The 19888-nt window shown below is 41.9% G+C and overlaps 1 protein-coding gene across 1 annotated transcript in view; it reads left to right on the top strand.

The window, feature by feature from the left end:
• The first annotated feature begins 653 nt into the window (after positions 1–653).
• Positions 654–19888, top strand: part of LOC144891478 (uncharacterized) — a 35074-nt gene continuing 15839 nt past the window's right edge. Inside the window, exons 1-2 of the mRNA XM_078775097.1 lie at positions 654–927; positions 12057–12300. Of these exons, the coding sequence (XP_078631223.1) occupies positions 873–927; positions 12057–12300 (299 nt within the window). The 5' untranslated portion in view covers positions 654–872. The remainder of the gene's footprint in view (positions 928–12056; positions 12301–19888) is intronic.

Here is a 19888-nt window from a genome sequence, read left to right as displayed (position 1 = left end):
AATTTTACAGTCTTATTTCAGGAGTTTTACGAAATTTATATTGCCAAGAGATTTGGGTACTATTAAAAGAAAAATGATGAGATATTTTTCCCAAATAACTTTAATATCTGCCATCCATTTTGGCTGTCTCACGAATGAAGGATGAGTTGCCTTTAGTGGTTGCAAAGAAAATTTGTGGAGACCAGGCAAAATGGGGAAATATGTCAGATATGACCCTAGGACAGGACGGTGATTCATCAATTGACATGAGGTATGAACCAGAGGTGACGACCGATGAGATTCGATCTCAGTCAATGGATGGACCTGTCCTGACATCATTGGGGAAAGGGCTTATGCAAGGAGTCATCCAAAATGATTAATTTGATTTATTGATGAATATTGATGAATTAATTGAAATTGAATAATTGATTGAATTGTTGATTGATTGAATCTAATTGATTGAATTTAATTGAATAAATTTAACTGGATAAATTGAATTGAATAAATTAAATTGAATATATTGATCGTTTGATTGATGAAAATGCGGTCTCAAGAAAGAAGCTTTTATATCTTTGTGAGATATTATCAATGTGAAGACAACCTTGGAAAATTGAGCAAGATGGTGAGTTATATATAGATATATATGTGCGGTTACCATTGTGTGATTTCCCCTTCAACAGAGCGGACACCTGAGGATTCACCCATTTCATACTGACCCTCTGGCTCATCTGCAAATACTGATCTGTGAGATTGGATTGTGCAAAAGCCACAGGTGAGAGAGATTCTCTGGAAATCACCGTTTGAACAGGTGGAGAGATCCTTCCTGGAGGTACGAGTGAAGCTTTAGAGGAACAAACTACAACACATCCAACGCTACTTTGATAAAAGGCAGAATGGGAAATGGAGCCTGCAAGAATACACAAGGACAACCAGAGATTCCACAAAAAGGTACTTGTACACATCATATGTATGACCGTTATGGTGCCGAAGCTATAAGGCAGGTCGAGAATTGGTATTTGTGGACAAAGGGACATGATGAGGAGTTTCCAAGAGATGGTACATTTGAGCGAAGTCGATTGGAAAGATTGGAACAAAGATTGAAAGCCAGGAAGAGACAGAATCTAACGGTAGACTGGCTTGCATTCCATCTTTGGGATGGTGAATCCAGACAACGGGAACAGCAAGAACGGATAACGGATCTAGAACTTAAAATAAAAAGGATACAGGATACAGTGGAGGAGACAAATGCACAACTGCCCTCGAAATTAGGAATGAAAGTGACAATTGTCCCATCTGATTTCCAGTTGTCTCCCCAAAAAGGACGGTACAGAGAATTTTTTCGTGTTTCAGGAGATAACGAGAGATTGCAGTGGCAACTCAGGGATGTAGAGATGCAGCCCAGCAATACAAGTGCACAGGTGCACAGACCAGGCAACGACAGAAACCGGTGTTTCAAGTGTGGACGGATGGGACATTGGAAAAGAGGATGTCCGTATACCAAAAGGAAGACAAGTTCATAGGGTAAACCAAGATCAAGGGTACCAGTGCTGACCGATACCTCAGACAATGATTAGGCCTTCATTGCGACAAATCCCAAATGACGATTGGCCTCAACAAATTAGATTGCTGGACAAACATGAATAACTGTCAATGATTCTTGGGTCTGAAAAGTTTTCAGAGCAAGAATTATTCATTTTTCTTTTGCTTGTAAGCAAATTGATAATTAATTGATCAAATGCCGAAATTGGATCTTTTATGTTGGGCACAAAATTTTAAATTTACAAAGTTTGGAACAATTGCTTTGCAATTTTTTGGCAAACCAAGTGACAAGAGTCACATCATGATCAGGTGGGAATTTCGGACTATTGTTCCACACGATTGATAGGTCAGTGGTCGACTGACATACAAATGGGTGGGTAGTCAAATTTGGATAAATTATTGTGGGAACTGAAAGGGTAATGTCAATGTGACATCATAGGGGTTTTCTAAGAATAAACTTTTTGGTCCATTTGTGTATTAGCGCTTATAAAATTGAAGGACAAATTTTGAGAAATTCAAATAAAGTTGACACCCATCCGGATCTGTAAATAAGGGTTCCAACGCAAACAAATACGCATAATGCATGTGTGTGTGGGTATTTTGTGTGTCAGTGTTTTTGTTTTTGTGTATCAATCTTACAAGATTGTTGACACCGACAGTGTGCCTTGTCTGAAAAAAAATAGATAGTTCCATGGGGATGGGATCGCATATGGAGAGAATTCGTAAAAAAAAAAAATAGAAATATAATTTGATTATGAAAATTATCACTTTTGTCAAGGGAGATGGAGAATAAAGATTTGATTTGCTGAGTTATGAGCAGCTATTCATTAATAGTAAAAATTGGGAGTAATCTTGGGATTCCATTGTGATAGAATTTATATGAGAATCAAAGCTATTTATGGATATGAGCTTCATAAAAAATGTGGGAGTACAAAATTAGCCAAATTTTGGAGAGGTCTTACACTGACTTCCCAGAGTACTCTGCTCACGGATTTTATATATATATAAACTTGAATTTTATCAGAATATAAATTGGGCTGTATGTATGGATGGGTATAAGGCATAGATGATATGGGAAAATAGTAAAGGAAATTTTGCTGGTTTGAACTATTGTGAGTTTTGAGTTCTGGAGTTCAAACAAAGTCACTGGTTAACAGATGAGAATGGATAGTAAATAAATTCTTTGATGCTGGGTAAATTAACTATGATATTACTAAGACTTATGAGAGCTATTAGTAGGGGAGCTCCCAATAGAGTTCGTGACCATTTTCCCGTGATCAAGGTTTGAAGGTTGATTTTGAAAGATAAAAAAATATATAAAAAAATAAGCTTGGGTATCTTTTTTTAAAATGCGGGCTAACTCGGCCAGAGGACAAAATCCAAGATGTCCGCCAAAACCGCGAAATCGGGCATATTTCCGCCTACGTGAATGCTACATATACATATTGGGTGTCCATATGTGGGTTTTTCTGGGCCCAGATCTTGCATCTTACATCAGTCAAGTGATATTGTGACTTAAAATGATATTAAATGATTAATGTTGACCAAAATCCAAGATGGCCGCTGCAAAAAACCATGTATTGTATATGTTCATAATTGTGCATACCATAGATTCATCGCTGGCGTCTAAATACAGTTTTACATGACTAGTGTTTTCATTTATAACCTTATTGTTACTATGAATGACTTTTTGAGCAGGTAACGAACCAAGATTGCTGCCTTATCTATAAGATGGTTTGATTAAGTTTCACAGGTATTTGTTCACAGGTAGTTGTTAGTATTAATTTCCAGGGAGTACCAGGGTGGACAATGGATCAAGGCATTACAGTTAAGTATATTCAACTAATAATAGTTAAAATATTAGTTAAGTCCCTTTCTTTAAGAGATAAAGATCTGTCCTGTTCAATATTTAAGTTCAGTTAAGTATTAACATCATTCATATCATGCTGTCTGATGTACGGTATGTACAGTAAGTAATAGGTTTTATTTTTCATTGCAGAGTATACCATGGCGACACCACCCATTCAAGGAAAGAAGAGAAAGAGTGAAGATGAGGACCAGCCTCCAGGACTATCAAGCTCCAGTGAGTGTATCCTCTGTCATAAGCATTGTGATGAGGAAAAGAGTAGCTTAAGCCCAGAAGCCTGGCAGCATCTCCAACAACAAGCAGAACGATGGAGAGGATTGGACAAATATGGTCAAGTCTTTGATGCAGTGCCATGGCACAATGGACCAGCTGGAATATATTTCCACAAACTGTGTAAAGTTCAACTGGCCAGTAACTATAAATTGGAGCAGGCACTAAAGCGACAAAAGAAATGTTTTGAAACAGAAATCTCTCGCAGCGATGATGTAGCTGACGAAGCACCTGGACCATCTTGCGCTCAGAGACAATCACGATCACAAACCGGTATTATACAAGACAAACATTTGTGTATTTGGTGTATGAAGGGAGAAGACCTGAAACACCCTGGACGGGACAAGTGGCACATCATGCAACAAATGGATGCATGGCATGTCTTCAAAGGTCACACAGTCCATCTGGACGACGAGAATATGCGGGATCGCATTTTGACACTGATTGATTCCACGTCAGATCCATTTGCCACAGAGATCCGCTACCATCGGTCATGTTGGACGAAATACATCAAAGTCCATGATTATAATGATCAACATTTGCACATGCACAATGTACGACTGGCAGAAGTACGTCAAATGTTTTTCAAACATGTGCGCACTGTAATTTTTGAAAGACATGAACTCCGAACACTACAGAGCCTTCTACAAGACTACACGCAAATGCTGGTGAACTTTGGCATGACTGTGAACACTGTGAAGTCTAGCACAATAAAATCTATGCTCCAAACGGAATTCAGCGACCAAATTGGTTTCCACGAAAGAGTTACAAAAAACAAGAGCTCAATGGTTTTTGACACGTCAGCTGGTGGAACATACATAGAAGCTGCTGTAAATTGCCTAGGTGCAACTGATGACCAACTCGTCTCAATTGTAGCGCAACGAATTAGAGCTGAAGCAGCAAAAGTATCGCCAATGATCTGGCCACCTCACATTGACGATTTACTCAATGAGGACGAAACAAGCAGCCTACTGAAACAGCTCATTTCCCGTCTAAAGTCTTCAAAACCTCAGCGTGACCTTGATATGGAGGATGACGACTCTGCAGTTATCGCTTTGACTGCCTTGCTCTCTTCATATATGACAGGCAAACGAACTTCATTTGGAACAAGGTTGTCTGTTATGATACACGGACTAACCAGAAGCCGGGAACTTGTCGAGTTATTGAAATAATTCTCAATTGGGATCAGCTACAAAGACGTGCTACATCTCTATGATGCTTGGGCCAAGTACGATATTGAGCAGAACAAAGCATGTCCAGAGGAGCTTGCACTGGGTATGCCAGGGACAGCAGTAATGGACAATGATGACTTTTCTGAGGACACGCTAACTGGCGCGAACACTTCACACCGTACAAATGTTATGTTTGTCCAGCCACTTGATTTGGTTCATGCTCCAGAGGAATCGGCCCCAGAATTAACAATTCCCAAGTCTAAAGAAATGAAGCATCTTTGCATCGATCAGCATAAAGTCCATCCTTACAAGACTGTCCAGCGTGGAGCTCCAAGTATGCGAACAGGTGTTGACATTACTCCTTCAGATACTAAAGTCCAGAGGCAGCGAGGACTCATTCATGCCATGGCACGTCTAGATGAGACTCATACACCACCTGCACCATGCAGTCAAACAGTTGGGGGATTTGCAGGTTTCCAGTCAACAGTTCAGCCGCATGTTGTCAAAAGCAAGCCGTATTACTTCTTGACTTTTCCAAATCCTCCTGGAAAATCTGTAGTGCACGAAATAATGTGCTGGATGGTTGATGCAGCAGGCAAAAAGAACATGCCCTTCATCCAGTTGGTAGGAGATCAACCAGTGTATGCCTTGATAGTGCAAATGAGATACGAACACCCTGATAAATTCAGTGTCGTGTTGCCTTCTATGGGCCCATTTCATATTCACATGTCTTACATTTCTGCCATGAATAAGCGTTTTCACGGGTCTGGCTTGTCTGACATCCTCGTTGCGGCAGATGTTATTGCAGAAGGGTCTGTGGACCAGGCATTACGGGGCAAACACTACAAGAGGAGCATACGATGTCTCCGATTGATGTATGAAACTCTGCTGAGAAGAATCATACAACAGTCACTACAGAATGGGGGAAGCATCTCAGATGAACTTGAAGCTCACTTGACTGTCCTGCGGAATCCTTCCTCAACAGCAGAAGAACGGCAGGAATGTTATGCACTTCTGGAAGCCAACCAAGAGGTTATTTCATTGGTGGCAGATGAGTTCAATAGAATTGAGGAGTCCGGTGGTTCAATGGCAAAGTACTGGATCACATTTATGGAGATGACTGAAATATTGATGATGAATCTGCATGCGTTGAGAATCCAGAACTGGGAACAATTCAAGTCGACATTACGTTTAATGCTACCATGGATCCAGATTTATGACAACGATAAATATGGACGGTGGTTGGTTGAGTATTGGCTGGAAATGGAATCCCTCCCAGAGGATGTAGCACAATACATGCGAGATGGCTTATTTGCTCAATCCATGTCGGGAAAGCCTTACTCATGTTTGCCATTGGATCTCTGGATCGAGATGACAATGAACAAGGGTTCAAAGATGAAAGCTGGCTGGCTCAAAATTTTGAAGAACGAAAAGATGCTGCTGTCACATTCCCGAAATGCTAACAATGTTAATAGAGTCCGATCCTCACTGCATGATCTTGCCAGCACATCAGAATCAAAACGACATCACAGTGAAAATGCTCCCACTCGCATGAAGGAAGACGAACAAGCTGTACAAGATATTAACAACTGCATCACTGAATTCGGCTGTGACCCTTTCAATGAAGAAAACAAGGTCTTGAAGTCACTACAGTCTGGAATGGTAGCTTCTGATGACCTCATTCAAGATTTTGAATCGGTCCACACCGATGGCGAGAAATGCTTGAAGGCATTCTGTGAAGACAGAATGTTCAGCAGCAACAAACCTTTCCATGCAACCATTCACAGGAATTTGAGACGGAACTTCAGCAACCCACCTTCAGTCAAGACTGGCGAGCGCATCATGAAGTCAGACGCAATGGAGAACAGAGCGATGGCAGCAGTTGTCTCACTTGCTGAAAATGACACCGAAAATTTCACCTTGTCAGAGATAATGTCGTACCGAGTCACAGATGAATGTCTGCCAATATTCAATATCAACGGCACCATGAAAAAAGTGCAAAAATCTAAGTTGGTAGAAAAATTCAAGCTACATGCGTTGGAACCAACACCAGACAAGTACACGGCGATCCTGGACATGGGATTTATATGGCGTTTGTCTACGCCATCGGTAGAAGACAGGGAAAAGGCTGATGGAATTTCCTACACCTGGGGAGACTACGCATCGAAGGTGTTCGCCGTCATTATGAGCAGACATAAATATGCATCACAAGTTGTGTTTGTCAATGACAGATATGATGTTTCCCTGACCGTCAAGGATAGCGAACGCAAGCTTCGAAAAAGCACTTCTGGATTTTCAGATGGCTCCAAGAATGTATTTTTCAAGCAGTCGGACAAATTCCCATCTGCCAAAGGATTTCAAGACTTCTTCCACAATGCAACAAACAAGCAGCACCTACAGATCTTTCTCAGAAACGAGTTCAGCGTGTTGTACCGAAACTATTCTAACACTGAATTTGTCTACTGCGTTGGGCCCACATGTGTCAATCTATCGACAGGTTTGCCTGTTACAGACTTCCAGTGTGAACAGTTAGAAGCAGACACATGCATGTTCTTCATCTACTCACAAATACGTAAAGCTGGAATAGAAACACCTGTTATCATCGACGCAGAAGATACGGACGTGCTTGTATTGGCATCGTATGTTGCTCATAGAACTGAAGGGGTGCTCGCAATGAAGTACAAAAAGCAGTTCATAGATTGTACAGCTTTCTGCCCGAAGGAAATAGCAGATATCATAGTTCCTCTCCACGTCCACAGCGGCTCAGACACAACAGCAGCATTCTTTGGACATGGGAAGAAAACCATCTTCGACATATCATCCACTTCACCTGAAGCTAGAGCGTTCCTCAGTGAAGTAGGGAAACACCTACCGGTCCCTCAGCAGGTGCTTGATCATATGACGCTGTACACCATACGGTACATATACAAGGACAAACAAAGTACCACTCTGTGTGATGCTCGGGCCAGGAAGTGGCGACAAATGAAAAGGAAATCAATACTGCGGCTTCCACCAGACAAAGAATCCCACGATTTGAAAGTCAAGAGAGTGAACTATCAAACCTACGTGTTGCTCAACTACGAAAAACCTGATGCGCCACCGTCTCCTTTATCTCATGGCTGGCATCTCGAGGAAGGCATGTGTCTTCCATTGAGGTACATTCACCCAGCACTCCCAGAAAAACTAACTCAGGCTTTGGAAAGCAGCCCAACTATGGATGATCCAGTCGAGTCTGGGTCCGAGACGGACGATTCGGACAGTGAATAACAATTTCAATCTATCCAACACAAACAAACTGTTATAACAACTATTGTCATTTTCAACCCTACCGTATATGCTACTTGTGCAATGTGTATCACTGCTTGTAAATGTAATGTCATGTCACTGTAAATATAATAAAACCAAATAGAGAAAGATAAATTCTTTCTTACTGATTGCAAATGAAAACCTTGAACATTGTGTCAAATAAAAGACGTTGCAATAGATACAATGTACAGTAGCCATAACTGCTTATCTAATGGGCGAGAGGCAGCCATCTTGGTTCGTTGCCTGCTCAAAAAGTCATTCATAGTAACAGTAAGGTTATAAATGAAAACACTAGTCATGTAAAACTGTATTTAGACGCCAGTGATGAATCTATGGTATGCACAATTATGAACATATACAATACATGGTTTTTTGCAGCGGCCATCTTGGATTTTGGTCAACATTAATCATTTAATATCATTTTAAGTCACAATATCACTTGACTGATGTAAGATGCAAGATCTGGGCCCAGAAAAACCCACATATGGACACCCAATATGTATATGTAGCATTCACGTAGGCGGAAATATGCCCGATTTCGCGGTTTTGGCGGACATCTTGGATTTTGTCCTCTGGCCGAGTTAGCCCACATTTTAAAAAAAGATACCCAAGCTTATTTTTATATATATATTTTTATCTTTCAAAATCAACCTTCAAACCTTGATCACGGGAAAATGGTCACGAACTCTATTGGGAGCTCCCCTACTATATTGTTCTTCCTTACACCAGTGCGAAATTATTGGAAAAAAAAAAAAATATATATATATTAGATCCAACATAATGAATCTATAAATGAATGTCAGATGGATAATATCCTCAATTTGTAATAATTATTTGATTGTGGGTAAAGGAATTAATTTATCATAGTGGATTGTTAACAGCAGCCTGAAAATGTCCTGAGAGTGTATCCATGTAATCGGAAATCCCAGATTTGTTTTTACAAACAACATTTTGGTAGAGGTCTTGTGTGGACGAGCACTTCCTTGGTAGATAAAAAACGGTACTGCATGCTGGCAGCCACTTTTGCGGCCAGTTAGGCCAAACAAATTGAGAGGAAATTGTAGTTAAATACGTAAGTTACACATGGCTATTTGTAAAAAGGAAATTTGTTGAGATGGGAAACATTTTTCGAAGGTTTATTAAAGTGTTATAATATGACATGTGGCAAGGCAAACTATTGGATGGGAAAATTAGATCTGGCTATAGAATAAATTTATTGACCCCTTGAAGTTAATTCTTCGAATCATTGTTTCACTGGCATTTTTTGTTCAAATTGGAAATAGTTTGGTAGAGCTTTGGTTAAAACCTTTGGTTGCGGTATCTATGAATGAAATGATAAACCATAGGAGATTGGTAAGAATAGAGAAAAAAAAAAAATGGACCCAAAATAGAAAGTTGGATTCATGCCCCTCATTGCAAACAAGCACACGGGGCTAAGGTGGACGATCCCACAGAAAAGGAGGCTGCACCTAGCAGCCCAGCAGAACATTCAGTGGCAGATAAATGATAGTCGTGATTTACAGTCATTTGAATTACATTTTAACACCCCTTGCATTGATAAACATTACAATTTCAACATTTAATATTCCTACTTGAATTAGGGAAGATAGTGACATTTATTTGCCTACATGACATACCAGTATCTACTGATATTAGCGCAACATGAGGGATAATGTATCACAACTACACTCATGATTAGGGGATTTAGTTCGACCCCGGGAGATAGGGGGATCAGGGTAAGACAAATAATCTGATTTATGTTACATATTAAGGGATTTTCTTTATTTACCTTTTAGGAAGCTTGTTAGTTTGGTATATAATGTTGAATGTCATCGACATATAATTATGTCATAGGTATGAATATATACAAGGAGTAGCAGACTTGTTTGTTGGTTTAGTAGTTATATTGGCAATTGTTTTAGTGGTGGCTTGCTTGAAAGCCTTAGTGACGGTGTGTTTGAATAAGGTAACCAACAACACGATGATAACGCATGAAGTGACAAATGAGGAAAGAAATGTGGAACCACAAGAGGAAGACTTTTATGGCGACATAAATACTGAGATTAAAAGATTAAATCAAGTGATGTTGCAAATGAATATATACAGTAGAATTAAGATAATGGCATAACGACAATGTTATGAGTTGTGTCAATTACAATATCAGTGAACTCATATCACCACGAGTGACACACTGTTAGGAAGAAAAAAAAAAAAAGAAAAAAAAAAGGAAAAAGAAAAAGTGGAGAGGAATTATGGTAATAATACATTATGCATAATTTGTTGGTTTGGGAAAATTGTTGTTGGGAATTAGATATTCCTGTTTGTGATTGTAATCATATACAATTTATTTTCTTAGAGTAGTGCTAAAATACCTGCACAAGTTAATTTTTGAACTATATTAACCTGAAAGCAATTGTGGATGCTATTCTTAGTTTAGTAGTAAAATACATACCTGATTGAATATTATTTGTGTGACGCATATAAATGAATATAACTTTTTGAATGTTGTAAGGGAAAACAACAAATTGTTGAATGTGAAACTGTCGGAAGATATACATGATTATGCTGATTTCATGGTAAGATGTACCCTATCTGATTCAGTGTGTGTGGAAAGCAGATTCAGATGTGACTGAGCATAAGGATAAGACGAGATCACATTTTGAAGGGAGTGCTAACGGAATTGGGAAGAAGTTCGAGAAAGAAAATTTGTGGCTAAAAAATGAAGTTAATCGTGGCATACACCCTCTTTCTCAAAGAATGATGAAGACATTCTCCCGTGTAACTTGGAGATGAATGCTTACCTTCACCAAGGAAATTTATGTGACCATTTGCCTGGATCACACTGCAACATATGAAAGAAAGGCGATCACTTACTCTTGTTCGAAGGCTTCGAACATTCATCACATCAGAAGTTGCAGGACAACGACATTTTACCTGCAACCTCTGTGAAATGCGGGGACATATGTTATTACTTCACCAACTTCCGGGGAGCCAGCATGGAGCTGCAAACCAATGGCTGTGCCTTTTCACAACAGCTGTGCACGATTCTGCGGGCCACTCCTGGTATGGACCATGGATGACCTGAACACCATGGTCCCAACATCATTGTGGATGCATCCGGCATCCCTGTTCCACATCTTGCTGGCCAATCAACGTCACACCAATACTTGCTGCCCACTCACAATGAGGGATGAGGCAAGTCAACTACAACTGGGTGAAGGCCTTGGTCAGGAATTACTATGGTTTACAGCAAAAAGTGGCAAGAATGCTACATGGAGAGCAGGGTCAGTCTATGACTCCGCAATGTTACCACAACAGCGAAATCCTACACGAAGTAGTGCAGGAGCTATGAAGACATTAGGAGAAAATGTTTCATACCTAGATTCAAACACAAGTGATCAGCCCTTCCTTTCAAACAAAGTCAACATTTGTGTGGAGGCAAACGTTTTTGCCAGATGGTGCAGATGCTTTACGAAACTTGAAAATGAAGTGAAATTGTTGTATCTTGGTGATGGTGAAGTGTTGTTTTGAAAAGATATTTGTGATGCAAATGCAATAGATTGAACAATATGGAAGGAGTCAATGACCAACGAAATGTTTTGTGATTCTTGCAGGATGACGGTGTATGCCTAAGGGAATTTGATTACTTGTAGATATTGATTATTTACTTATACTTGTAATGATGTTTACTTGCAGTGATTGATTATTTACTTATACTTGTATTGATGTTTACTTGCAGTGATTGATTGTTTACTTATATTGATGTTTAGATTAATGGTTAATATAAACAAAAACAAAAAGATGAGGGAATTGTGGAAATGTAACTCATTGATTGGGACTAGTAACGAAGCAGATAGCCGATTTCGTAAATGAGTGTCAGGAATGTGCACGAACATGGTAATCTCTTGTCCACCTGGTCAAAGCCCCAGGCTGGAGCACCCCCCTATTGTTTGGTAAATGGAACTCGCAGCAGGAGGGGAGCGAGCTGGTGCCAGTGAGGCGACCGAGTAACGTTTGCGGAGAACGGATTAGAAGCAGCGGAGAAGGGATTACGATTTCAGCGCACAGAGGATTAACTGAAGCTTGCCCATATAAACAGAAGAGACTTGGAGTGAAGGGGCACTCATCCTCAGAAGCCCTGCCCGACGGAATGAACGCGTACCACGGGTTCGGCGCTGGAGCCACGAAAGAGGGACTATGCGGATAGAGTTACCTGGTCCATTGAGTTAAACGGTATTATTTGTTATTGGAATGAAGTGAACAACCATTTAATAAGGTCATGACCTTTTGTAAAACCTGTTTCCGACCATTGGCGTCTTGAGTCTCACCAACACTTCCACGACACTATCAAGTCATTTTTAATGTCGTTTTGTGTCGCTTTTAACCCTCCTAGTACCGCAGTGTTCCTTTGAACCTGCTCCACTAACTCCGTCTGTCCCACCGTCAGCTGTTCCACCTCCTCCGTCAGGTCCTCTATGCCCCCTTGTAACTTAGCCGTATTATTCCTCACTTCTTTCTCCATCCGCTTTTCACCTCGCTTTACCTCCTCGCGTACCCCCGAGACCTCCTCACTTACACCTCGTCGTATCTCCTCCTTCATCTCCTCCATCTCTTTTGTAGATGCCACTCTCATCTGTCCTAATTCATCCATCTGAGCATCCAATTTGGCTTCTACCCCGATTTTCACCTCCTCTATCTGCTCTCCCATTCGTTTAATTTCTCGGGCGGATTGCTCCCCTATCTCCCGCAATTTGTCTTCCATTCTATTTTCTAACCCCATTAACCCCTTCTTTACCTCTTTTATCCCGTTGTCTAACCCCTCAAATTTATTGTCTAACTTCCCAAATTTTTTTTTTAATCCCTCACCGGCACCCCTCGCTTCATCCCTCATTACCCCCAATTGCTCACCCATTTCTCTTTGCTCTCGGGTGGACTTATCACTTTGGGCATCCATTTTTGCCATCATTTGAATCATAAAGACTCGCATGTACTCTGGCATTTCTGGCTCGGCTGCCGCGACCAAGTGCGCAGCGCAATTTGGTGCTGCTACGGTCACGGGCGCGGCAAAATTTGGTGCCGCTACAACCACGTGCGCGAGAGCGCCATTTTGCGCGCCTGAAACCTCCACAACCACATTGCCAATGTTCCCCTCCATTTGATCCTGGGTTACTCCTAACCCCTCTCCTAGTTCACCCACCGGCATCCGATCGCCTTGACCAGCCATGGTGCGATATCAAAATTCGGGTTTTTTTTTTTGGTTTTTTAAACAAAACAATTTCCAGCAGCTCGTAATTTTGAGCGCGTTAAGCGCGCTTCGGGTCCGACCCCGCTCCCGACACCAATTGTTACGCCAATTGTACAATTGTGTCCAAAATTTGGGCTAAATGAATTTAGTCCCAGGTCCGAATCCGACACTCCTGACACCAATTGTTACGGTCCGCGGATAAGATGTTGTTTACCGAGTGGAGGCACCGCGGCCGAACAGTTTTTACCTGACTAAACCCGATTCCCTGAACGTTGGCCGTATCGCGCCACAGCTATTCAATGAGGGAAAAGACAAAGACGACACGGATGTGAAGAAGAGGAAGACGAAGGCAAAAAAAAGGTTTGAAATACGATTACTATTTATTACTATTTACAGGCTCAAATAAACCAAGGAGAAGGAAAGATAATAAAATAATATACAGAAGCTTTTAGAGACACAGTGAAAATACTAGCCTATACAAACTTAATTAACTACCCAGGACAGAACAAACAGAAACGGACTCACATGGGGAATTGCAGAGTGGATTGTCTGGAAGGAGAGGGAGGTCCATCGGGTCCGGCAGCACGATCGGCGCATTGGGCAGCCGCCGTTCCTTCGCGGCCCTGCTCAAAACCGCTGTCCAGGCCCCAAGCGGCTGTTGAGTGTTGTTGCTGCTGTTGAGTGTTGTTGCTGCTGTGGACGCTGCTGCTGGCGAGCAAGGCGACGAATAGCAGGCTTTGTGCTCCCCTGGATGATCTCCTTTGAACAAGAATCGCTGCTGGATGATCTCTTCTCTTGGACAAGAATCGCTGCTGGATGATCTCCCTCCTCTCTCTGGACAAGAATCGCTGCTGGATGATCTCCCTTCTCTCTCTCTCGTAGGACCTCCTTGCAACTCCGCTTTCCTCTGACGACTCAGCTCTTTTCATGGACCTCACCACGCAGCTCAGCCTTGGACCTCACAACTCAGCTCTCTCTTGGACCCTTTTTGCAACTTCTTGCGCGCGCGTCTTTATAGCGCCTCCGGCGATTAAGCCGCCGGCCTTTAGGACACGCCCATCGGTGTGCTCACCTCGGCCCTGGTTGGTCGCGTGACCCTCTGGCTCCGCCCTTGATGACGACGGGCGGGCACGCCTTTCTTCCCCAACCCGAGCACATGTTTAATGGCGGCAATTGTAGTTGGCAATGCGAATGGCAATTGACGAAAGGGGAAATGGAGGTTTTGGGAATGGGAATGAAGGATGAAGGGAATCTATCTTTTTTACTTGGTGCAATGAAGTGTCATTCTAATGGAAGACAAGGCCTTACCCTAAAACACATAATAAGGATATAAACTACTGAACAAGGGTATTATAGTGTCCTTCAATGGGTGCTTTATGGAATTAACTACCGGGACACCCTTTGACCTTTACACAACACTGGAGGCAGGAGGGGCCAGACTCAAGCAATAATTCATAACAATTTCCAATACAATACAACACAATCAAAAAAATACAATCCTCATATCCGCAACAATATATATATATATATATATATATATATATATATATATATATATATATATATATATATATATATATATATATATATATACGTATATATGTATGTATATATATATATATATATATGTATATATATATATATATATATATATATATATATATATATATATATATATATATATATATATATATATATACAGTGGGACCTCTAAATCCGAATTTAATTCGTTCCAGCGGCAGTTCGGATTGGGAAAAGTTCGGAATTAGAAACTATTTTCCTCATAAGAAATAATGGAAAGTGAATTAATCCGTTCCTGGACCCCAAAACCCCATTATCAAGACACTGTTAACTGCAAATACACATGATTCATGGTAAAATAAGATGAGTAAATGCCCTAAATATCAAATAATAATAATAATAAAAACAAGAAATAAATGTACTAACATGAAAATAACTGCATTTACCTTAGTGGAGAGTTCTGATGGTGCATGTGGAAGCTGGAGAGGAGGAAGGAGGGAGAGGGTTTTATTGCTTGGAAGGTGAGGCACCTTCCAAGCTAACATCAGATGACTGTGCTTCTGGTGTTTGCTCTCTTTGTCTCTTAACACCACTTGTAGAGGGTTGGGGCTCACTAGGCTTGCTTTCTTTAGAGAACCACCTCTCCAAAGTTGCCTGGTGTTGGCGACTTTTCTTAATTTTTCTGAAGTGGTCAATCACATTGTCACTGACAAGTGAATGCTCCTGTTAACCACTGCTTTATTAGGGTGCCACTTTTCAACAATGGCCTGTGTTTTCGACCAATGGAAGCACAGTTCTCTAATTTCAGCACTGGAAATATGAACGACGCTCGCGGCGGGAAATATGAACGACGCTAACGCTATGTTGGCGGTTCGGTTATAGAAATACATTCGGAATTAGGGACAAAATTTTCTCGAATTTACGGTGCGGAATTAGAGTAGTTCGAGATGAGGGGCGTTCGGAATTAGGGGTCACTACTGTATATATATATATATATATATATATATATATATATATATATATATATATTAGGGTGGTCCTCAAATGTAAACATTAACTTTTCTAAAGTGCTTTTCCATTTTTTTATTACACCTGTAGAGAGAACAAATTGGGTAAAATTTCATTTCATTTTGAAAACTTTTACCACTGTCACATGGCCCCTGCTAATCTGCTAATCAGCACTATACAGAAATTATTTCGGTTTGTTTCAGTTATGATGGCGAGTGCAAGTACTTCAAGAAGAGCAACCAGAAAAAGGAACCATGTGTGGCTGAATGGCTGCCATATTGAAAAACTACCAGAAACTCGGCTCCCATCTTGGCAAGAGATTCTGCAGCGATACTTTAAGCTACATCATGCTGAGAAATTGGACATAAGCAGTGCCGCAACATCTGTTGTTCGTGAGACATTATGCATCTGGGAGAAAGCACGGATCCCCACTGCAGATGAGCGGAATATCATTGCAAAACTAGAGAGAAAAGTAGAACAATACGGATCCATCCTGAAAGGAAAGAGCCGGCGATCTGTCCCTCAGATAAAGAAAGAAGAGCAGTTTCAAACCGGTCCACGTGACTTATTTGACATCACGTTGATGTCCTTGATCTGATCAAAATACCAGAGGACCGTGAATTCCTTATGGCACAACGGGAGCAAGGTCGACGGGGCCTTATGGTTGGTGTTGACAAGGTGCTAGCAGGAAAAGAGGAGCGGACACATCAACGCGACAAGGTGTTGACTGAAAGAGAGCAGCATGAAAAAGAGAAGCAAGCAGCCCGAGAGGAGACTCTTGAGCTAGCATCATCAACAGACAGCAGTGCTGAAGCCAGTGATCATGACGACTCTGCTGTTCTATCTGCTTCAAAGAGGCAGAGCCGAAAGCGTGCAAGTAGCATTGTTACACCGGACCTAACAGCAGCTCTCGACCGCACCAAGGTTAGCGATCGATCAGCTGTTCACAGCTTGTCAGCAGCAGCCTCTGCTCTGGGACACGACCCTTCAGAGTTGGCCATCAACCACACATCGATCAGGAAATCCAGGCGGATCCAACGGAAGACAATTGCAGGTGACATCCAGGCATCCTATGCTCCAAACACAAGTCTGGTGGTTCATTGGGATGGCAAGCTCCTTCCAGACGATGGGACTAAAAAAGTTGATCGCCTTCCTGTCATTGTCAGTGACCCACAAGGAACTGGAAAGCTTCTGGGTGTGCCAAAGCTGCCAGCAGGAACTGGACCAGCAACAGCTGCTGCTGTTATGCAATGCCTCGAAGAATGGCATTTGCAAGACATGGTGGCAGGTATGAGCTTTGACACGACAGCCAGCAACACTGGTTCAGCACTTGGTGCGTGCACTATTTTGCAGCAAAAGCTTGGACGACCACTATTACATTTTGCATGCTGGCATCACATTCTGGAACTAGTGGTAGAGGCAGCAATGGCAGCATTCAAACCATTTATTGGTCCATCAAAAGGACCTGAGATATCCGTCTTCAAGCGTTTCCAGTCAAACTGGAATTCCATTGACCAAAGCAAGTTTAAGCCAATGATGCCTGATGACCTGGACTCTGTTGTTTCAGGTGTATTTTTAAGTTGCAAAGAAGATGTCGTTTCATTCTGCATCCAGAAACTGGAATCGGGCCAACTACGAGATGACTACCGTGAACTTCTTGAGTTGACTATTATTCTGTTTGGTGAGCGTCCTCCGAGAGGATTCAGGTTCATGCAGCCAGGAGCCATGCATCGGGCAAGATGGATGGCCCGTGTGATTTATGGAATCAAGATCTACTTGTTCCGTGATCAGTTTCGACTGATCCCAAAGGAACTCACTGGCATAAAGCGTTTTACAGCATTTGTTGGAGCAGTGTATACCAAAGCATGGTTTAGCGCTCCATCTGCCATTGGTGCTCCCGCTGGAGACTTAGCTCTCTTAAAAGCACTCATTTTCTATCCTGATTCAGTGATTGCCGAAGCCACCAGCAAAAAGCTTTCCAATCACTTGTGGTACCTCAGCGAAGAACTGGCAGGACTTGCTCTGTTTGACGATAGTGTTGAGCTTGATGTCAAGCGAATGATAGTAGCTGCTCTTAAAGAAGAATGCCAAGATAATCCTCAACCACAGGTACATGTGGATCTTACAGCAAAAGAAGCCATCGCTGCCAAGACTGTTGCAGATTTTGTTACTTCTGCCTCACTGCGAATTTTTACTGCATTCAAAGTCAATACTGACTTCCTAGAAAAGGACCCTGGTGAGTGGGCCAATAACCCATCATTTCAGTCATCACAGCAAGTCTTGCGCGGTATTGCCACTGTCAACGACTTTGCAGAACGTGGTGTAGCATTAATACAGGACTACAATCAAGTCTTGACAAAGGATGAACAGCAGCGCCAGTACCTGTTGCAAGTTGTTGAGTGGCATCGCCATCAGTTCCCCGACGCAAAGAACATACGGAGGAAATAATTTACCACAGAACTTATTAATGAGGAATCAATGGTCTGGAGGACTCTTACTCTGTGTGTTTATGATGATTGTCATACATTCTTACTGATTTGGGATTACATCTGAGTGTTAGTTTATTAAAAACAATTTTGTGTGTCGATACTGAAACATTGTAATTTTCAACCCATGTGTGACAGTAGTAAATAAAGTCGTATAGAAACCATCTTTGGCACATTTCATTTTTTCACAATAAGGAACAATTTTACCAACAAGCACCTGAAAAAAGTCCAATTTTATTTTTTGGTGTACATTTGAGGACCACCCTAATATATATATATATATTGTTACGGTCCGCGGTTAAGGATGTTATATTTGCCGAGCGGAGGCCCCGCGACCTAACAGTTTTTCCCGACTCACCCGATTCACCCAGATGTTGGCCGTATCGCACCACAGCTATTCAATGTGGAAAACTCTAAAGCGACCGAATGCAAAGAGGAAGAAGAAGAAGAAGAAGACGTACAGAAGAGTAACGGGGTTTATTATTTACACATACACAAGCAAAAAGAGCAGTCACGGTTATTTACAGGGGACATGAAAAAGGCAGGTGACACAGTGAAAATTACTAGCTTATACAGACTTAATTACCTACTCAGGACAGAACAAACAAAACAAACTCACGTACGCAAATGGGGAACTTGCAGGCAGGAATGGCTGGAAGGAGAGGAAAGTCCAATGGGTCCGGCAGCACGATCCGCGCGTTGGGCAGCTGCCGTTTCTTCGCGGCCCTGCTCCAAACTGCCATCCAGGCCCCAAACGGCTGTCGAATCTTGTTGCTGCTGTAGACGCTGCTGCTGGCGAGCAAGGTGACGAATAGCAGGCTTTGTGCTTCCCTGGATGATCTTCTGCTTTTGGACCTCACAACTCAGCTCTGCTCTGACGACCCAGCTCTTTCCTTTGCACCTCACCACGCAGCTCAGCTCAGCCTTGGACCTTTTTGCAACTCTCTTCTGACGACCCTTCCGCGCGCCTTTATCACGCCTCCGGCGATTAAGCCGCCGGCCTTCAGGACACGCCCCTCGGTGTGCTCACCTCGGCCATGGTTGGTCATGCGACCCTCTGGCTCCGCCCTTGATGACGACGGGCGGGCACGCCTTTCTTCCCCGACCCTGCCTCGTGGCCAATGGCGGCTTTGGAGGGGATGTAATTGCCAAATTGAGGCTTGGCCATTACGAAAGGGGAAATGGAGGTTTTTGGGAATGGGAATGAAGGGAATCTATCTCTTTTACTTGGAGCAATGGAGTGTCATGTTACTGGAAGACAAGGCATTACTCTAAAACACATAATAAAGATATAAGCTACTGAACAAGGGTTTTATCGTGTCCTTCAATGTGGTGTTTCATGGAATTAACTACCGGGACGCCCTTTTTACCTTTACACAACTCTGGAGGCAGGAGGGGCCATAATCAATAATGTTACACAGCAATTTCCAATACAATACACACAATCAAAAACATACAATCCTCATATCCGCAACAATATATACATGTATATATA

The sequence above is a fragment of the Myxine glutinosa genome, chromosome 4 (genome assembly GCF_964187855.1).
Source record: "Myxine glutinosa chromosome 4, kmMyxGlut1.1, whole genome shotgun sequence".
Lineage (NCBI taxonomy): Eukaryota > Metazoa > Chordata > Myxini > Myxiniformes > Myxinidae > Myxine > Myxine glutinosa.
This window is presented reverse-complemented; position numbering and strand designations above follow the sequence as displayed.